The sequence below is a fragment of the Nelumbo lutea genome, chromosome 5 (genome assembly GCF_056320005.1).
Source record: "Nelumbo lutea isolate HS-2025 chromosome 5, American lotus-T2T, whole genome shotgun sequence".
Lineage (NCBI taxonomy): Eukaryota > Viridiplantae > Streptophyta > Magnoliopsida > Proteales > Nelumbonaceae > Nelumbo > Nelumbo lutea.
The window spans coordinates 28,754,801-28,773,277 of NC_142688.1; the positions used below are offsets into that span (position 1 = coordinate 28,754,801).

An 18,477-nucleotide genomic window follows, 5' to 3' on the forward strand; every position below is an offset into this window, starting at 1 on the left:
GAATAACCAAGCATCAAACCAAAAACCACCGGGAAATCTCCCTCAATCTCTATACTCTCAACACCTTGATGGAATGAGAGCCTAAAACCATAGAAAGACTAAGGGCCCATTTGGCAAGTCTTTTTGAGAAGATCTTCTTGTAGCTCTGACAGTCAAAATACGCATTGGGCTTTTGACATAAGATTTGGGCAGCCCGAAGACCGTTTGGCAGACGTGTCTTTCTGCGCGAGATTAAAATGCGAAAGACGCGAGAAGCTTCATTTGGAGCTTCCTGAAATCAGCCCAAAATGGGCTTTTCACGTCTTTTCGGCATCCCGTCTTTTGGCGGCTAGATCTTCCGCGTGCCAAACGGAAATAGACCGATTTTCGGTCTTCCCGGCTTGTAAACAGCCGAAAGACCACGTGGAAAGATGCGCCAAACAGGCCCGAAATATCAGCACATGTGAATGGCCCACAAGACCAGAATGCACCATGATGGTAGTACCACCCACATCCTTATAACAACCAACACAGAAGGATCCAGTCTTCCCAAAAGAGCAGCCATCACAATTGAGTTTAACAGCTCATCAAGTTGGAAGGGATCAATTCTATAACTTCACCTTCTACAACTCATAGAACCAGAAAGAGCCTGCCATCCTCTGATAACTGAATCAATAGAGAACTCTATACAACAATACCTTGTCAAGTGTCAAGATTTCTGCAGTAGACAAAGAAAAACACTTCAAAAGACTCAGAATTTCCACAAGGGTTCCCATTTAACACCAAGAGAAGCATGAAATGGTTCAAAATGTCAGCTATTGTATTAGACAGCATTAGGTGCCTCTTTTTATGAAGTCCTTGTATATATGTTCTTCTGATCAATAAACTTGATCTTTGTTGCCAATAAAAAAATGTCAGCTGCTAAAGCACAAGAAATAAAGAGATGATTGAGACTGTTCTGTAAAGCTTATTGGATGGATAGGGGCCTTTTTGTATATGTATAAATATAATTTCATATATTAATTAAACATTTTGATTACACAAGAAATAAAGAGATGTTTGAGACTGCTCTGTAAAGCTTATTGTATGGCTAGAGGCTTTTTTGTGTATCTATAAATATAATTTCATATATTAATTAAACATTTTGATTACTCAACAAAAAAAAACTGTTAACAGCATAACTAACTTTCTTGGATAAGATTCATGAGAAGACAAATTCCATGCCCCCCCCTTCATCTGAAGAATATCACAAGCACATTCATTTTCATGTGCGCAATCTCCCAACAGCAAGCTCTGACTTTTGGATTGAAAGGGCCTGCATGGCAGTTCAGTTTTGGATTTTGTTTCTCAAGTAGGAAAGCATCATAAGAACCCAAGCAATATTTTGACTAGTATTTTAAATTAAACTGAATAATTTAGTTTAATAATGCCTTTTATTATTGTAATCTCAAAAGGTTAAGAATATAAAGTATCTAGGAACAGTGTAAAAAATATCGTGGCAATTAGGCGAGGTGATCCTCCATGAGCACCTTGTCGCCTAGGCAACGACTCGACAACTATACTAGAGTATGTAAAGTATTGTAAATTATACATAGCATATATGCATGTTTTTTTTTTAAGATAAAATATTTTTTATTAAATCAAAAATGCAAATACAAGGTGATAAGCAATCACCAGAGGGAAATCAAAACAACAGAGACCCAAGCAAAGAATCCCCAAGCCCCAAAAAGAAAAACCACCCCAAACAAGAATCTTTGACCCAGAAAAAAGAAAAAAAAAAAAAACACCGCAACACTAAGGCAAAACCCAGACCCTACCAACCAAAATTGACACCCTTCGGAAACCCACCCCTACTGCCCAAACCCAACCAAGACTCCCACTCAATGACTCTTCTTATCAGCTTTTTGAGAACAATCCTCGAGTCGCCTTTTCTCTGATCTTTTGTGTTTTTTGACGAGTTTATTAGGCCCAATGCCATATAACCCAGACCCTACCAACATGCATATATGCATGTTGTACATATATACTTGGGATAAATATATTACAGAAAGCCTGTCAGGCTCAAGTTGCATTTTAAGTCGCTTGGGTTACTTGAGGCCTCGGCCCAACCAAGTTGAGGTTAAGCCTAAATTTTCACACCCAGGCCAAACCCAGAGCTTCAAAGTCCAAGCTAGCCCATGCAAAAGCATGGATTGAACCAGACTGAAATTGGGCTAGACCTGCCCAAATTGCATGGCTAATTTCCTTGATGTTCAATTCATTTGCCATTGTATATTAGTGAGGTTAAAAAAAAAAGGTTTAGGTCACATACTCTCAAACATCAGATAACGATACAATTTATTTCTCAATACTAAGTTTAAAATAAAATAAACATAAGTAAAGTTTCACCATGGTAACCCAAAATTGAAAACATGTTAAGGAATATAAGGAAACAAGTGGGAAATGGTAACATGAATTGAAATGCTATCCCAAAGAAAAGATGAGAAAATGATGACTTACAAGCATGCATAAGAATTTGCCTTGTACACTTCAGCAAGCACTGTCGCTCAATGTAGTATTGAAGTAGTATCTTCAAAACAGCAACAGAAGAAAAGGTAAGACAAAGAAAGTAGCAATATACAGGTGGCTTGATGTTGAATTACTGTTCCATTTTTGTTACCAACAACAATTCACATCTATTAACAGTATTCCCCACATGATTAACCATCCCAATGAATTTATTAACAGTATCACCATAAATATGAAATTTAGAGGAAATACTTGCAGCATTTCTGCCAAAATACTTGATATGTTGAAATTTTGTGAAATATCGTCAGAGTTAGGTCGAGAAGGAGAAGAAAAGAAGAGCTGATTAGGTATGTCTAACTGACTCCCACACCCAGAAAGATGACCTTTTATATTAAAAGATAAAAGGACTATCCAGTCCTTAAGATACAAACAGTGTACAGCCAATCTACAAGTACAGTAAAGTACAGCAAATAATACAAGGAAAATGGCAAAACTAACCTGCCCCTATATCTCTACTATTAATGTCTGTACAATATCACCATAAAGAAATAAACTAAAGTAGGGACTTTCTCAGGTTTGGGGGCACAAAATCGCAAAATGTAATCTGGGACCCCTGTAACTTACAATGTGGCAGATATCCAAATTATCAGGACCCAACCACTTAACAGAGGTCCTACACCAAAAAATCAGCATTATCAGGACACTGTAACTTACAATGTTTTTTTTTTTTTTTTGATCAACAACAGGAATCATTTCATTAACATAAGAAATTAAAATACAGAGGGGAGAATATATCTTAGCTCCATCAGAATAAACAATCAAGGAGAGAAAAACCAATTACAAATGAGCCCAGAAAATAGAATCCCTATACCTCTTGCTTAGCTAAACCATCGGCAAAGGAGTTGGCTCTTCTCTTTACCCAAATACATTTTACATCAATGTCCTTAGTCAACCACTTAAACTTCCTCTTCTCATTGTTATAGTTCCAGAGCCCAATCTTTTCTTCCTAACCAGCCCACTACTACCTCAGAATAACCTTCTATGACCAGCATATTGATATTCAGGTCCCTTGCTCTTTTTACCCCTTCCATGACTACCATTACCTTGGGAGTCTCCCACTCCAATTGGACCAGAAAACATGGCTATTATATTCCTTTGTTCATTCCATAGCATTCACCCAATGCCAGAAGGTCCTGGGTTTCCCAAACTGCTACTGTCAAAATTCAGTTTGATGAAGCCATGAGGGGGAGGATTCCATGATGGACTTGAATTCACCTTAGAAAGGACTGACTTTGCAATTCCTTCCAGCTTCATAGCAGATCACCACTGAGAAATCTGTAAACAGCTCCAATGATTTCAGCCAGTGTATTGCCCTTATGTGGACACTTCCATGACACTTTCTACTCTCCTTGTCAGAAAATATTCTTGAGTTTCTTTCCTCCCAAATATACCAACATACAGCAGCCCTAACACATCTCTGCATAACATTTCCTCTTTTTGTTGTCCAGCTGAAGGAAGAAAAAAATAGGCTTTGCACATTCAGAGGGGGATTCCAACTGCTGCACCCAAACAAAGAAGTAAATCATTCCCAAATACTTTTTGCAAAATGACAGGCAATTAATAAGTGGTAACTGGACTCACCAACAGTCTTACAGAGAACACCCCAATGAGGAGACAAACATCTATTAGGTCTCTTTCTTTGAAGCAAATTGCCTGTGTTGGTTCTTTCCAGAAACACTTCCTAACATAAACTCCCAATCTTAGGAGGGATAGGCTGGCACAAGACTTCCTTAACAGGGAAAGACAAGCCAAAAAGGTCAACTCGTTGAGTAAGTGTCTTAAAAAGGAGGCACAAGTGAAGAAACCGGAGGGAGATGGGGTCAAAATTCTATTATCTAATTGTGTGGGGTCTAGAAAAATACCATCAAGGATGCCCAAGAGAGTTAAAGTGCTGTCCAATTCTGTGTCCCTAATAATTCTCAAACCCAAGTTCCATCAAACCCAGAAGTCGAGTTAGAAGGTACAAGGAAAGTGGAGATAGGTTCATTTTTATAATCAGACATAGCAACTAAAGTTGGAAATTGGTCTTTCAAAGGGGAATTTCCAACCCAAACCTGCTCCCAAAATTTGATGATGTTACCTAAATGTAAAATCATGTCTGATCCAGGGAGAAAATAGAGGCAAGATAGCTTGAATTGCTTTCCAAGGTCCCATCCATTATGTAAATGTAAAATCTTGTACTCCTAGCCAGAATCCCAAAGTCCCACCCATTATCCACAAGCCCATGGATACTAGTTACAATCTTAGCCCACAACTTTTCTTTCTCAATGGGGAACCTCTACAACCACATCCCTAAGAGAGCCAAGTTCCTCTTCCTGATATTCCCAATGCTAAAACCACCAAAATTCTTACCTCTACTCACTACCTCCCACCCAACCCTATGGTCCTTTTTCTCCTCCCCCGGTTCCCATAGATAATCATTCATTAGCTTTTCCAACTTGCTAGCCACTACTGTTGAAATCTGATTCTGTTGAGAAAATGCAATATGATGAAAGGGCTTTTTTCGGTTTTTCATCTCCTCTTTGTATTTGGGTGTCCAAGTAAGGGGAAACTTGTACTTTCAGCAACATTATAAACTTTTTGTCTTTGGTGTGAACAGACTCGAGACACACCTTCATAACTTTCTTCTTCTTCTCTTCTTCTCCTCCTTTCTCTTCTTCTTCCTTTGTTTTTGGGCATCACCTTAGACAACTTGGTATCAAAGCTCATCTGGATTCAAGGTAGGCTTTTGCTGGTGTTCATTACCCTAGAGGCAACCTACTGACATCAGACCAACACCAAATGACGTCAGCAGCCAATACAAGTGGCAGCAACCATTATTAAAATCGGTATGGTTCAAATCGCCCTGAATTTATGGGTTTTTGGTATAGGTTTCACCTCCATTTGTAACCTTTGTGATTTGTTAGGATTTTTCTGAAAGGAAATTCACAAAAAATTCATATTCAAGTTTGATGCTGTTTCAACGCATTTAATGGAGTGTTTCTCCTTCAAACCAATTTCATTTGGCTCGTTTTATATTTCTAGGAAGATAGAAAGTGGTCATGTAATTTTCTAAACCATAGAAATTTTTTGGGGTTTTTTCTTCTTCCTATATTCTGCCGCCCAAACTATTGTTGGGATTGTCGCTTCTTAGCCATGTGTTGGCTCTTCCCTTGGATTTGTTGTGTGTCGGTGGTGCATTGGAACTCTTTGTGACTCTTAAAAATTATTCCTAGTTAAGGAATAGGAGCTTCGAAGGATGTTCACTTAGTTCCCAGAGTGCTTCCAGGAAACGTGGATACCTCCAGTGGCATGATAACCACTGCGAAACTTAATGGAACCAACTTCCTTGGAATGGTTCCAATCTACTAAGCTCACCATTGGACAAAGAGGAAAGCTAGGTTTTATTACCAAAAAGGAAATAAAGCCTAAATTAGAAGACCCAAAGTTTGATAAATGGGAACAAGACAATCTGATGGTAATGTCGTGGTTGGTTTGCTCCATGCAGCCACGTATAGCTTCTAACTATATGTTCTTATCCACTGCTAAGGATATTTGGGATAGGGTCACAGCTACCTATTCTCAAGTCAAAAACACTACTCGAATTTATCAGCTCCATAGAGAAGCCTGTCGTTTTTGTTAGGGGGAGAGCATTGTAGCTATGTACTCCTCCTCCTTACAGTCCCTGTGGGAAGAAATGGATCATTTGGAGGCCTTACAGTGGAAAGGTCCACATGATGGGGAGCAGTACAAGAAATATGTTGACAAGAATATGGTTTTTGATTTCTAGGCGGGGTTAAACTCTGTATTTGACCTTACTCAACAGCATATCCTAAGTGCAGCCATTATTTCTCTTGTTGCCTACTCCCTAGTGTAAGGTGAGGAAAGTAGGAGAGCAGCCATGATGACATCTCCCATGGTTGAACATTCTGCTCTCATGTTCTCTAAGCCCAAGCAAAGCAAATAATAAGTCTATAATCATCAAGGGGTCTGATGATATCATTTGTCAATATTGCAAGAAGCCCAGAAATACTAAGGACAAATGTTGGAAGTTTCATCCACACCTGAAGCCTAAAAAGTTGAAGACAGGAAAGAAGGGCAATGCACACTTGGTTGTAGTTGGTAATGATGTTCAGCCACCTATTCCTATGACTTCCTCTCAGGAGTCTTCTGATCTAATGCATAAACTGAGAGGCCTCTTGTTGCACTTGGAGAAAAATGGGACATCCACTCGTTATAGTAATCCTTCCAATGCTTATGCTAGGACAGGTACTGCATTTGCTTTCCTCTCCACACCAATGCCCACATGACTAGTATGTCTTCCTCTTTTTCTTCATACACATTGACGACTATAAAAGGTAAAGTTACAGTTGCTGATGGATCCCAAGCTCCTATATCTAGTCTAGGTGAAGTTAAGCTTGCCAACAACCTTTCCTTAAAATCTGTCCTTCATGTTCCCTAGTTGCATAAAAATCTATTATTTGTTAATTCTCTTAATAAGTGTCATAACTGCCCTGTGGACTTGAGCACAAGGAGGATGATTGGAAATGGACTTGAAGTTGAGGGAGTCTACCTTTTTGATAAAGCTTTGGAACAAGGAATGTTGTGTTAGGTTGAGTCCTCTAAAAGTCAAAAATTGAGTCTTTTGCAACTATGGCATTGTCGTCTTGGTCATGTATCTTTTGTTTACGTTAAACTTCTATTTTCAAAGTTGTTTGAGTCAGTATTAAGCTTGAGTCCTAATTGTGAAGTTTGTTATTTGTCAGAACAATGTAGAACCACATACTTTGTAAGTAATATAAGAAGCAATGTTGCCTTTCATTTAATCCACACTGGTGTCTGGGGCCCATATACTATTACTTCTATGGGAGGTTACAAGTACTTCATTCTTTTCATTGATGACTATCCTAGATACGCCAAGCTCTACTTGATGCGAAGTCGAGACAAGGTTCCTAAAATTGTCCAGAATTTCATGAATACGGTAGAAACATAGTTTGAGAAGAGAATTAAAATAATAAGATCTAAAAATGCAAAAGAATCCTTTGAAAACCAACTACAAGTATTTCTTGAAGAAAAGGGAGTCATCCACCAGAGTTCATGCACTCGTACTCCACAACAGAATGGGGTTGCTGAGAGAATGAATAGACATGTTGAAGTTGCTAGAAGGTTGTTGTTTCAAACTCATGTTTCCACTCGTTTTTGGGGAGATGCTAGTGAGACAGCTAACTACCTCATTAACCGACTTCCATCAAGGAGCCTCAAACATCAATCTCTTCATCAACTCCTTTTTTCCAGATGAGCCACCTTTCAGCCTCCCTCTTAGGGCCTTTGGTTACCTCTACTTTGTTTGTGATACGAGTCCCTCTAGACACAAATTTGATCCTAAGTTTATCAGATGTGTTTTCCTTGGTTATTCTTCTGTCAAGAAAGGGTACCACTACTTTAATCCCCGATCTGGAAGGAGATATTGTTCTAAGGATGTTACATTCATTGTGTCCTCCACGTTTTTCCAGCCAACGCGTCCTTTTCTTCAAGGGGAGAATGTCAATGAAGATCGGACTCCCTTTTGTCTCCCTATTCCGTACTCATCTTCAACTTCCAATCCATCTTCTACTACCATTCCTTCACCTCCTCCTTCCCCTCCTATGTATTGTCCTCGGTCTTGGCAACATTTTTTTATCAAGCAGTAGAAAAAGGTGGCTGCTTATGCTGAACGTTCGTCACAATTTGAACACCCAAACTCAGGTAACCTTGATCCTACTCCTCTTGAACCTACTAATGCTCCTATCACTAATCCCAACCTTGATCTTCCCATTGCCATTCACAAGGGAAAGAGAAAGTGCACCAACTACCCCATCACCAATTATGTTTCCTATGATGTTGTTTCACCCTCTTATTGTGCCTATATCTCAGCTATCACTTTTGTTTTTATTCCTCATAGTGCTACAAAGGCAGTGAAATCACCTCCTTGGAAAGTTGTGAATCTAGAAATGGATGCCCTCATAAAGAACCAGACTTCGGAGCTTGTTACTCTTCCCAAGGATAAATCTACAGTTGGATATAAGTGGATGTATACAATCAAACACAAAGTTGATTGCTATGTTGTAAGATATAAGGCACGGTTGGTAGCCAAAGGGTATACTCAGACTTATGGCATTGAATTACCGAGAAACGTTTGCTCCAATAGCTAAAATGAGTTCTATTTGTGTGATTTTGTCTCTTGTGGCATACTTCTCTTGGCCTGTATATCATATGGATGTGAAAAATGTCTTTCTTAACGGAGACCTAAAAGAGAAAGTTTATATGGACCTACCACCAGGAGTGAGCCTTCCTAATAGTGAGGGAAAGGTTTGACACTTAAAGAAGCCCCTATATGGATGTAAACAATCTCCAAGAGCTTGGTTTGATAGATTCAAAAGAGCAATCTTGACAGTTGGCTTCTCTCAGTCTTAGGCTAAACATACTTTGTTCATAAGAAGGCATGATGATCGGGTGACCATGCTGATAGTTTCTGTAGATGATATTGTTTTGATTGGAGATGACATCTCTGGCAGTGTTTTAAAAGCAAAAGGAGCACAAAAAGCGACAAGTTCCAAATGCGCCTAAGGCGCAAGGTGCAAGGCGAGGCGTGCGCACAAGAAAATATCAAAAAACAAAGTAGGGGAAGAAAGAAGTAAAGAAAAAACTGAAAATAAAATAAAAACAATGGGGTGGAGCCCTGTTTTACTGTTTTCAAATTAATATTTGCTGATAAAAAACATTGTGTAACAGTGGGGCGGAGCCCCTGTTTTAGTGTGAAACAGACAAGGGAAGAAGAAGAAGAAGAAGAAGAAGAAGAAGAAGAAGAAGGGGGTGGAGCCCCTGTTTTAGTGTGAAACAATTACAGAAGAAGAAGAAGGGGGCGGAGCCCCCATTTTACTATAAAACAATTCCCGAAGAAGAAACACAATGAAAACAAAGATTGGGCGAAGCCCCTATTTTTCTGTGAACAAGAAGGAAGGAGGAGGAGAAGAAGAAGAAGAAGAAGAAGAAGAAGAAGAAGAAGAAGAAGAAGGAAAAGGAAAAGGAAAAGAAGAATAAGAAGGAGGAGGCGGGCGGAACCCCTGTTTTCAGTGTAAAAAGCAAAGAAACAGTAACACAACGAAAAAAAATGATTGGGCAAAGCCCCTGTTTTTCTGAAGAGTTGAAGACACTGCAATTGGTGGTCCGACTGAGAGATGGCCTCTGATAATCAAACTTCGAAGGTGGCTGATCAATTGAGAGTCTAAGATAACTGAGACAGACCTGAACTTGATGATCCAAGAAGAACCATGGGGTTGAGGGCCAAGGGCTCTAAACTTTGCCATTCAAGACTTCGACTGATAGTGGGAGTCTGAGAAGATTTTTGTGAAAGCCTTGCATGACAAGTTTTTTTCACTCTCAATTGGGTCTTCAATTCTTTCTTTCAAATTTGCCATACCATATCCCAATATTTTGGCACATAAAAGGAAATAAATATTATAAATACGATTATAATCATCTATAAAACTAAATTTAAAAACAAAAAAAAGAAAGGGCAATTTAAAATAATTGCTCGCCTAGACCGCCTGGAGCCTGGCCTGAGGCGCACTCCTTAGGCGCAAAGGCAAGCGCCTTCCTAAAGTCTGACGGCCTTGACCCATGTGAGGCGCCAACTCTGGAATGCGCCTCGCCTTGCGCCTCAAGCGTGCCTTTTAAAACATTGATCTCTGGAAATCTCTGAGTTGAAATCTTTTCTTGCCTCCATATTTGAAGTCAAGGACCTTGGTGATCTTAAATACTTTTTGGGAATTGAAACAGCAAGATCAAATAAAGGTATTTTCATTTCTCAAAGAAAATATGTTCTTGACTTGCTCCAGGATGTTGGAAAATTGGGGTGTAAACCAGTTGGAACCCCAATAGACCCTAACCACAAGTTGAATGCCACATATGGAGATTTTCTTCTAAATAGAGATGTCTATCAAATATTGGTTGTCTGTCTTCTCTATCTATGTTTGACAAGACCAGATATATCCTATGCAGTCAATGTGGTTAGTCAATATATGCCCAGAACCTCTCACATGCAAGCTATCAACAGGATTCTCGCTTACTTGAAGGGGTGTCTTGGCAAAGGAATGTTATACTCCAATCATGGGCATTTGAAGATCAAGGCCTACACAGATGCAGATTGGGCAGGGCCAATGGACGATAGAAGATCTACTTCTAGCTATTGTGCCTTAGTTGGGGGGCAATGTGATATCTTAGAAGAGCAAGAAGCAATCTATCATTGCTCGCTCTAGTGCAGAGGCATAATACAGCGCAATGGCTCATGCGGTTTCAAAGTTGTTATGGTTGAAAATCTTGTTAACGGAAATGGGGATTCCAACAGAAAATCCTATGAGACTTTACTATGACAATTAGGCAACTATAAACAATGCTCATAATCCAATTCACCATGACCGTACAAAACATATTGAAGTGGATAGGCATTTCATCCAAGAGAAAATTGATAGTGGAGAAATTTGCCTAATCTTTATAAAGACCTGAGGATCAACTTGTTGACTGCTTTACTAAAGGAGTTCACAAGCCAAAGTTCGATAGTAACCTAGGCAAGTTAAGCATGATAGATAGGAGTGTTGAGAATATGCAATAGGATGAAAGGGCCTTTTTTTGGTTTTTTCATTTCCTCTTTTTATTTGGGGCACCCAAGGGAAAACTTATACGTTCAGCAACATTATAAACTTTTTGTCTATGGTGTGAATAGTAACTCGAGACACACCTTCGTAACTTTCTTCTTCTTCCTTTGTTTTTGGGCTTCACCTTAAACAACTGATTCATGTATCATTATCTGAGATTTAAAAGAGTTTATGTAGAACTTCCAACCACCATCCAAATGTTCTCTACAAAAACCCACATTGTGATAAGATTTTAAACTGAATTTAGCAAAGCATCTTCAAGATATGACCTATTGAATGGTGAGTCTTGATCATCCTAAACTAGGACACATGAAAAATTATTGAGGGGGGGTTCTCAAACTAGCAATGGGTCCTTTATCCCCAGATCAAAGCTTTTGGCTTCACATTATAAGTTTATCAATTGATATATGTTAGAGATATGCCAAACTAAAATCACATTATTATACAAAGTAGGAGTGCAACTTGAGCAGGCTTAGGTTGAGGATTTTCTAAAATGTAAGTGAGGCCAGTCTGAGGAAAGAAAAGAGAGAAGAGAGAGAGAGAGAATTATGTGTACCTACTACAAATGTGGATTTTTTATTAGTAATGGAAATATTTCATTGAAATAGAACCAATCTGCTCAAAAAAAAAAAAAACAAGCAGAGGCCAAAAACCGACAATATAGAACATTACAACACCTTGCTAGGTGATTCACTCCAATAGAAAAAAGGAAAAAACTTTACAAAAGAAGCTTACAAAAAAGACAGATTACAAATTAGCACCCAGCCCTGGGCATCCCCGTTCAAAATTTTCCCTACCCACCCCTGCTCTTGCTAAAGAATCAGCCAACATATTAGAGCTCCTTGGTACCCAATTAAATGAGGCATCCCAAGTAGCACCTAGTGAGAGAGCTTGTCTCAACAGAGTTCTAAACTCCCATGGGAACTGACCATTTGTCCCCATCCAACTTAAAACAGTTTGACGATCACCTTCCAATTGCACATTCTTCCGGTCCTGCTTCACCACAGTTCAGACCATAAATTAAGGCTAGCAATTCTGCCCTCAGAGAGTTCCCCAAGCCAACTAGTCCAGAATAACTTACGATTATATTCCCCCATGATCCCTTACAACTCCACCCACTTTAGAAGCTCTTAGATTTCCAAGACCAACATGCTTCAACCATTCAACAATTCAAGCCTATAAAATTCTCAATGTGTTTGTTAATCACCTAGACACATCACCAAGGTTCAAATTTTCGATACGATATGTGTATCAGGAGTTGTCCAAAACCTCAAATAAGGGGTGTTTTGGACTTTGACCAATTTCAGGGGGTAGACATGCTTAAAACCGACCCCCTAATGCAATTTTGAAAAAAAAAAAAAAAAGGTTCTTAAGTAGTGAAACACCTGATACGGTTGTTCATGTGTATTGGGTGTATCGACACTTTAAACCATTTACATCCCTGTAGGTAGCTAGTGTGATGTTAGAAGTCCCATATTCTTAACCTTAGAAGCTTGGAGCCATGACAAAGGCGGAAAGCCAATTAGTTATTTTGATCAGAAGTCATTTTGGTTTAAGATTAAGGATTGAAGATCAATTAGACTCGTGTTACTTCTTTAGTTAAATTTTGTCATTTGATATCCTATTCACAACAGCTAGGGCTTCAAGTATTTAAAAATCTTTGTTTTTATTTCTTTAAAAAGTTAATAGTCCATTAATAACGTATAAGCAACAATAAAAGGTTATTTAGAATTTAATAAACCATTACAAAAGTGTAAAACACACAAAAACATACAAAAAAATAAAAAACTAAATAAGCAAACTTATAAAAAGGCGCACACCTAGGTTGAGGCACAGAGCAACCCAAGAATGTGCCTCTTGATAGTGATGTCACTTGGGTTTTAGCAAGGTACATGACTTAAAATGCACCTTACCTGTGCACCTGGGCATGTATTTCAACAAATAGAGAAATATATTTTTATCAGTAACTGTCAAAACTTAAGGTAATAATATAAAGAATGTTGTATAAACTATAAAGCAATATAAGCCAAAGGATAAAGCATCCCTTCAAGGGACAGACCCCGCTGCCTCCTCTTCTTCTTCTTCTTCTACTACTACTATTACTACTACCAATACTTTTTATTTTCTTCTTTTCCTATAACAAAAGTATGGGTACATCCCCTATATTTTTTGAATTTTATTCTCCTTCTTCCTTTTTTTCTCATGAATATGTTGATTTTCTATACTTTAATATGAAATTTATACTTTCTTATGAAAATCATGAACAATTATTAAAGAAATATGGTTATGGTACCTAGGGAACTACCCTAGGATCTATGTTTTAACATAAAAAAATCCATCGCCTAGGCGACGCCTAGGCACCCGCCTAGGTGACTAGGCGACAAGGCACCCCCCAATCGCCTAACCTCGCCTTGGTGCTTTGAAAACTATGACCCCAATACAAAAGCTCCTTACCCACTGCTTTATCTAGCAAATGCATCAGATATACCATTAGCCATTCTTGGTTTCCACACTTATAACTGGTTCTCAATTCCTTAGCCATCTTTTTTTTTTTTTTTTGATGAATAAAATGTCAAACAACTTGGCCATCTTTCTTTATGCCCTTCACGTTTTCTAGGAACACTTCCCACTCCAAAATCTCCAAAGATTACCCATAACTACAACCATCAAAGTTCATCTTTGTCATATTAGGCAGGGGATGAAAGCCACAACAATGTTCATATTCTCCGAGGATAAGAAGAATTAGCCACAGTATTACAATTCCAAATGATGTCATTAGTAGTAAAAGGAGATAATGCATCCAATTACCCAATGGGCCACCCTAAAAGAAATATTTTCTATGATAGCATCCTTCTGTAGTGATTTCTCTTTGAAGATCCTTGCATTCCTCTCCTCTAATACAACAGCAGTTTTTGTGCACCTCGATAGCCACTTCCCCACTTCTTAGGAGGTGAGAACAAAGATGAGCTGAAAATTCTTTTGATGTCCTGAGGAGCACTCCATTTTCACCTAACAAAGAAAAAAAAAGTGCTTCTGCTTCCAAATGCTAGAAGTGAAAGAACAAGCAATTAGCAGGTAATTCATAGTTTCACAACTTGCATAAAAATTTTCAAAGGCATGTATTTCTCTTCTGGAGGTTATCATAAGTGTTTATATAAAACACTAGGAAATATTCCCCTACAAAAATGATTGGTAAAGTAATAAGATCTGAAGTATGTTAGGTGGGTGGGGCTAGCCTAAGTCTAACAATAAGGGTGCTAAGCACAATCTTTGTTATCACCATCATCTCAGCCTTATCCCAACTATATGGGGTCAGCTACACGAATCCTGTTTCACCTTTCCATTCTGTTCGGTGGCATATCCATCATTAAACTATGGGTCCTTACATCATTCCTTATTACTTCCCCCAATTACTTTTGGTCTGCTCCAAGCTCTTCTAGCCCCTTAAACTTTTGGTCTGCTCCAAGCTCTTCTAGCCCCTAAAAGGTGGTGTGGATGGTCTTCTATGCACGTGATCAAACCATCTCAATCTACTTGCTCTCATTCTATCACCTATTGGAGCTACTCCCGGGTATTCATTTATATGATTTCATTTCTATCCCTGTCTTTTTTAGTTTTACCACTCATCCATCTAAATATTCACATTTCTGCCACTCATTTTTTGGATATGTTGTTTCTTAACTGCCCAACACTCTGCGCATACAACACAGCTGCCTTAAAACCGTTTTATAGAATTTTCCTTTTAGTCAAAGTGATATTTACCTGTCACATAAGCCTCCAGATGCACTCCACCATTGTTAAATTGAATCCTTAAATCATTTCTTACTACTTCAAACTAAGTCCTTTTATGAGGTCATTGCACCTAGCACTTCTAGACCTTTCATGGGCAAGCATCATAAAAGTAGCTCAAGTTTTCTTAAAAGGAATCAAATACAAAGTAAGGGTGACAGAATTAAGTCCCCGTGGTGTGACAATGCCCTTTGAAGGATTCCTTCCTTGCCCTCTCTGCCCAGCAGCTCAAACATGAAAGCATTGGTGGTTGAATGTTATGAAACCCAAAACAACTCCATAATCTGGTGCCCCAAGTTCAGGAGAGACCTAAATGACTAGGAGGTTAACTCTTCTATTGAACTGTTACAGAAATCCAGCATGTGCTACCCTGTGTTGATCATAAAGATAAGGAGACTGGGCCTAGGATAGACCCAGCTATTTCTGTGAAATCTTTATACAAGAAACTGTGCTTCCAAGAGTCTGATTATAGACAACCTTTTCTAGCTTCTGCAGTATTAGGATGATGCCTAAGTACAGACAACCTTATCAAGAGGGGATGAATCAGAACAATACTTGATGTATCTTATATGCTCAAAGTTTGGAATCATAGACCACTCTTTTTGCATTGCAATTTCAACTGTAAGCTCTGGACAGTTATTTCAAAGCTTTGGGGTGAGTGGATGTTTGCTATAGCTGGTTCAGTCTCTATTCACAGAGGTGTAAATCGGGCTGTGCCACCGGCGGCCCAGCACGAATTTGGACCAGCCCAGCACAATGGTCCGTGGACCGTGCCAGGCACGGCACGATTGTGTAGGCCGTGCTGGGCCTGGGGTTTTAGGTCCGCAGGCTAGGCCAGCACGGCACTACCGAGCGGGTCGTCCCGCCCACAGCCCACGTGCCGACATGGCCCATAATATATATTTATACATTATAATATATTTATACATTTTATATGTTTATATATAATATATTATATAAATTATAATTATATAATAATATATAATATATTAATAAAATAAACAATTGTTTTCAATTTTAATATACTAATTTATTTATTTATTGTATATATAAGCAATTGTATACATCAAAATTCATATAAAATTAAAAAATTTTAAGCTTTTTTCAATTTTTTAAATAAATAACTTTGGCCCAATCCACGGCCCGGCTTGACCTACAGACCAGCCTGGCCTATAGCACAGCACAAGCCCGCACGGGCTTGGGCCGTGCCGAGCCGACCCCCCAAGTTATCCCAGGGGAGGGCAGCACGGCCCGAGACAGCCCGCAGGCTGCCCATGGCCCATTTTACACCTCTATCTATTCAGAAGCTAGTATTTAGTGGTCTCAGAAACCGTGGCAATAGAGATGCAAACGCATCAGATCAGATTTGAATCGGGGTATATCCGAATCCAATCTGACACTGTTAAGAGACGACCCGATCTGATCCAAAGATCCAATCGGATCTCATAAGTATGGATTTGAATTTGAATCCGATGAAGAAGTTGGATTTTCAGATCTGATCCACTCCGACTTAAATTTCTTAGAAAGTTAATAAATTATTAAAAGAAAAATAAAAAATAATAATTTAATAAAAACAAAAAAATACAAGTACCTTTCAACTATTTTCATCATATATATACATGTTTTTTATAAAAAATAATAATAATTAACATAACAAATTTACAAAAAATACAATACAAATAATACATTTATAAATAAATAAATAACACATATGTGTTATATATATATATATATATATATATATATATATATATATATATATATATATATATATATATATATATATATACATATATATATTGGATCAAATCTTCTCAGATCGGATAGGGGTGATCCAAATCCGATCTGATTTCTGATCGGATCCTATTTTCTGATCCAATCCAATCCGAAGATCTGAACAGGAGAGATCCGAATCCAACAATATAGGATCGGATTGGATCAGAATCCGATCCATTAGCACCCCTAAGTGGCAAGCTTTGGAGGGAATGTGTCCCACTGCAATAATTTGAACCATCTGGGAGGAAAGAAATCCTTACATTTCAAAGAGCTCCACACAGCTCTTTTTTTGAATCACATACACCCTTTTTGTAAACAGCAACATTATCATCTTTTTTTTGGTAAACAATATAACCATCTCTATACTGTATATTCCCAATGTACAGCTCCTTGATGTGCATGGGCTGATATAACCATTTTCTCTTTGCAATACAATACCTTACTTTTTCAAGATTAAAAAAATGAAAAATAAAAACTTGCAGCAGATCACTTCTTTTTACTACTTACTAATACTATATACACAGTCTTCTATGCACATGACCATACCATCCTGCTCTACATTCTCTCGTTTTATCACCTATTGGAGCTACTCCTATGTTCCTTCAAATGAGTTTTTTTTTCGATAAATTTCAAATGAGTTTATTTCTAACCCTGTCCTTTTTAGTTTTTCCACTCATACATCTAAACATATGCATTTCTGCCACATTTAATTTTTGTAATTAGATAACTTTTTTCATAATCAATAGTGCTGTAAACGGGTCGGTTCAGCTTGATTTAATTTACACGTACCAACCGTTAAACCGACTTTAAATGCATTTGGTCGGTTTAATCCATTAACCGAAGTAAGAGATTCAAATAACACAGTGTCATAACGGGGATTGAGGACGCAAGCCTATAGCTGGATTTGGGGGACTAGCTTTTATTTTTTGGGTAAATGGATGAGTACTTGAAATTTCGCGAGTGATAAACAACAGTATAAGACATTGAACTGACACTATGGAACCCAAGGACCCACTGTCATAATAAAAATTGTGAACAGCCCTAACAATCAAAAAAAAATTGACCATTACCAATCAAAAACAAGGAATAATAACCTCAATAGCTTTGCAAGGATGTTGTAGGCTCACCTAGAAGCCAACACGAAGACCATATCTTCTCTTGATAACTGAATGAAAAAACAGAGCTTGATTAAATAAGAAACTTTTAGCCATTTTCCAAAAAGAGCCATATTCTCATCCCTAAACCTGCCCAAACCCAAGCCTTCATTTGCTTTACTCTTCCAAACAGTGGTCCAGTTCAATAATTGATCATTTTTAGAGCCACCTGCTCTTAAAGAAAATCATACACAACCTTTTTCCAAATTTGTTGATAATTTTACAAGTGCATGGAAGATAGGGAAAAATAAATTAGGAGATTGGGTAAGGTTAGGGCTGGCAAATTTGACCCAGACACATTTGACCCACCCAACCCACCAACTTCAAAACCCACCCATTTGAGTAGTGGGTCAATATGGGTAAGCCACCCATTTGGCTCATAGAAAAGGGTCACGGTGGGTTGGGTCAAGGGTACCCATAGGGTGAGATGCCTCTAACTCATTGTCATTTACAGAGATACTCCTCCTTGAGTACAAATTGCAGTTACAGAGAAGAGAGAAAAGCTGCTAGCGGCTATTGCTGTAGTGACCACCGATGTC

The 18,477-nt window shown here is 38.3% G+C and overlaps 1 protein-coding gene across 3 annotated transcripts in view; it reads right to left on the reverse strand.

Moving 5' to 3' along the window:
* LOC148851304 (nucleoporin (DUF3414)) overlaps nucleotides 1-18,477 on the reverse strand; it is a 101,647-nt gene that overhangs the window by 78,228 nt on the left and 4,942 nt on the right. For all 3 annotated transcript variants that reach the window (XM_088947787.1, XM_088947786.1, XM_088947788.1), the window contains exon 4: nucleotides 2,479-2,548. In XM_088947787.1, the coding sequence (XP_088803913.1) occupies nucleotides 2,479-2,548 (70 nt within the window). The remainder of the gene's footprint in view (nucleotides 1-2,478; nucleotides 2,549-18,477) is intronic.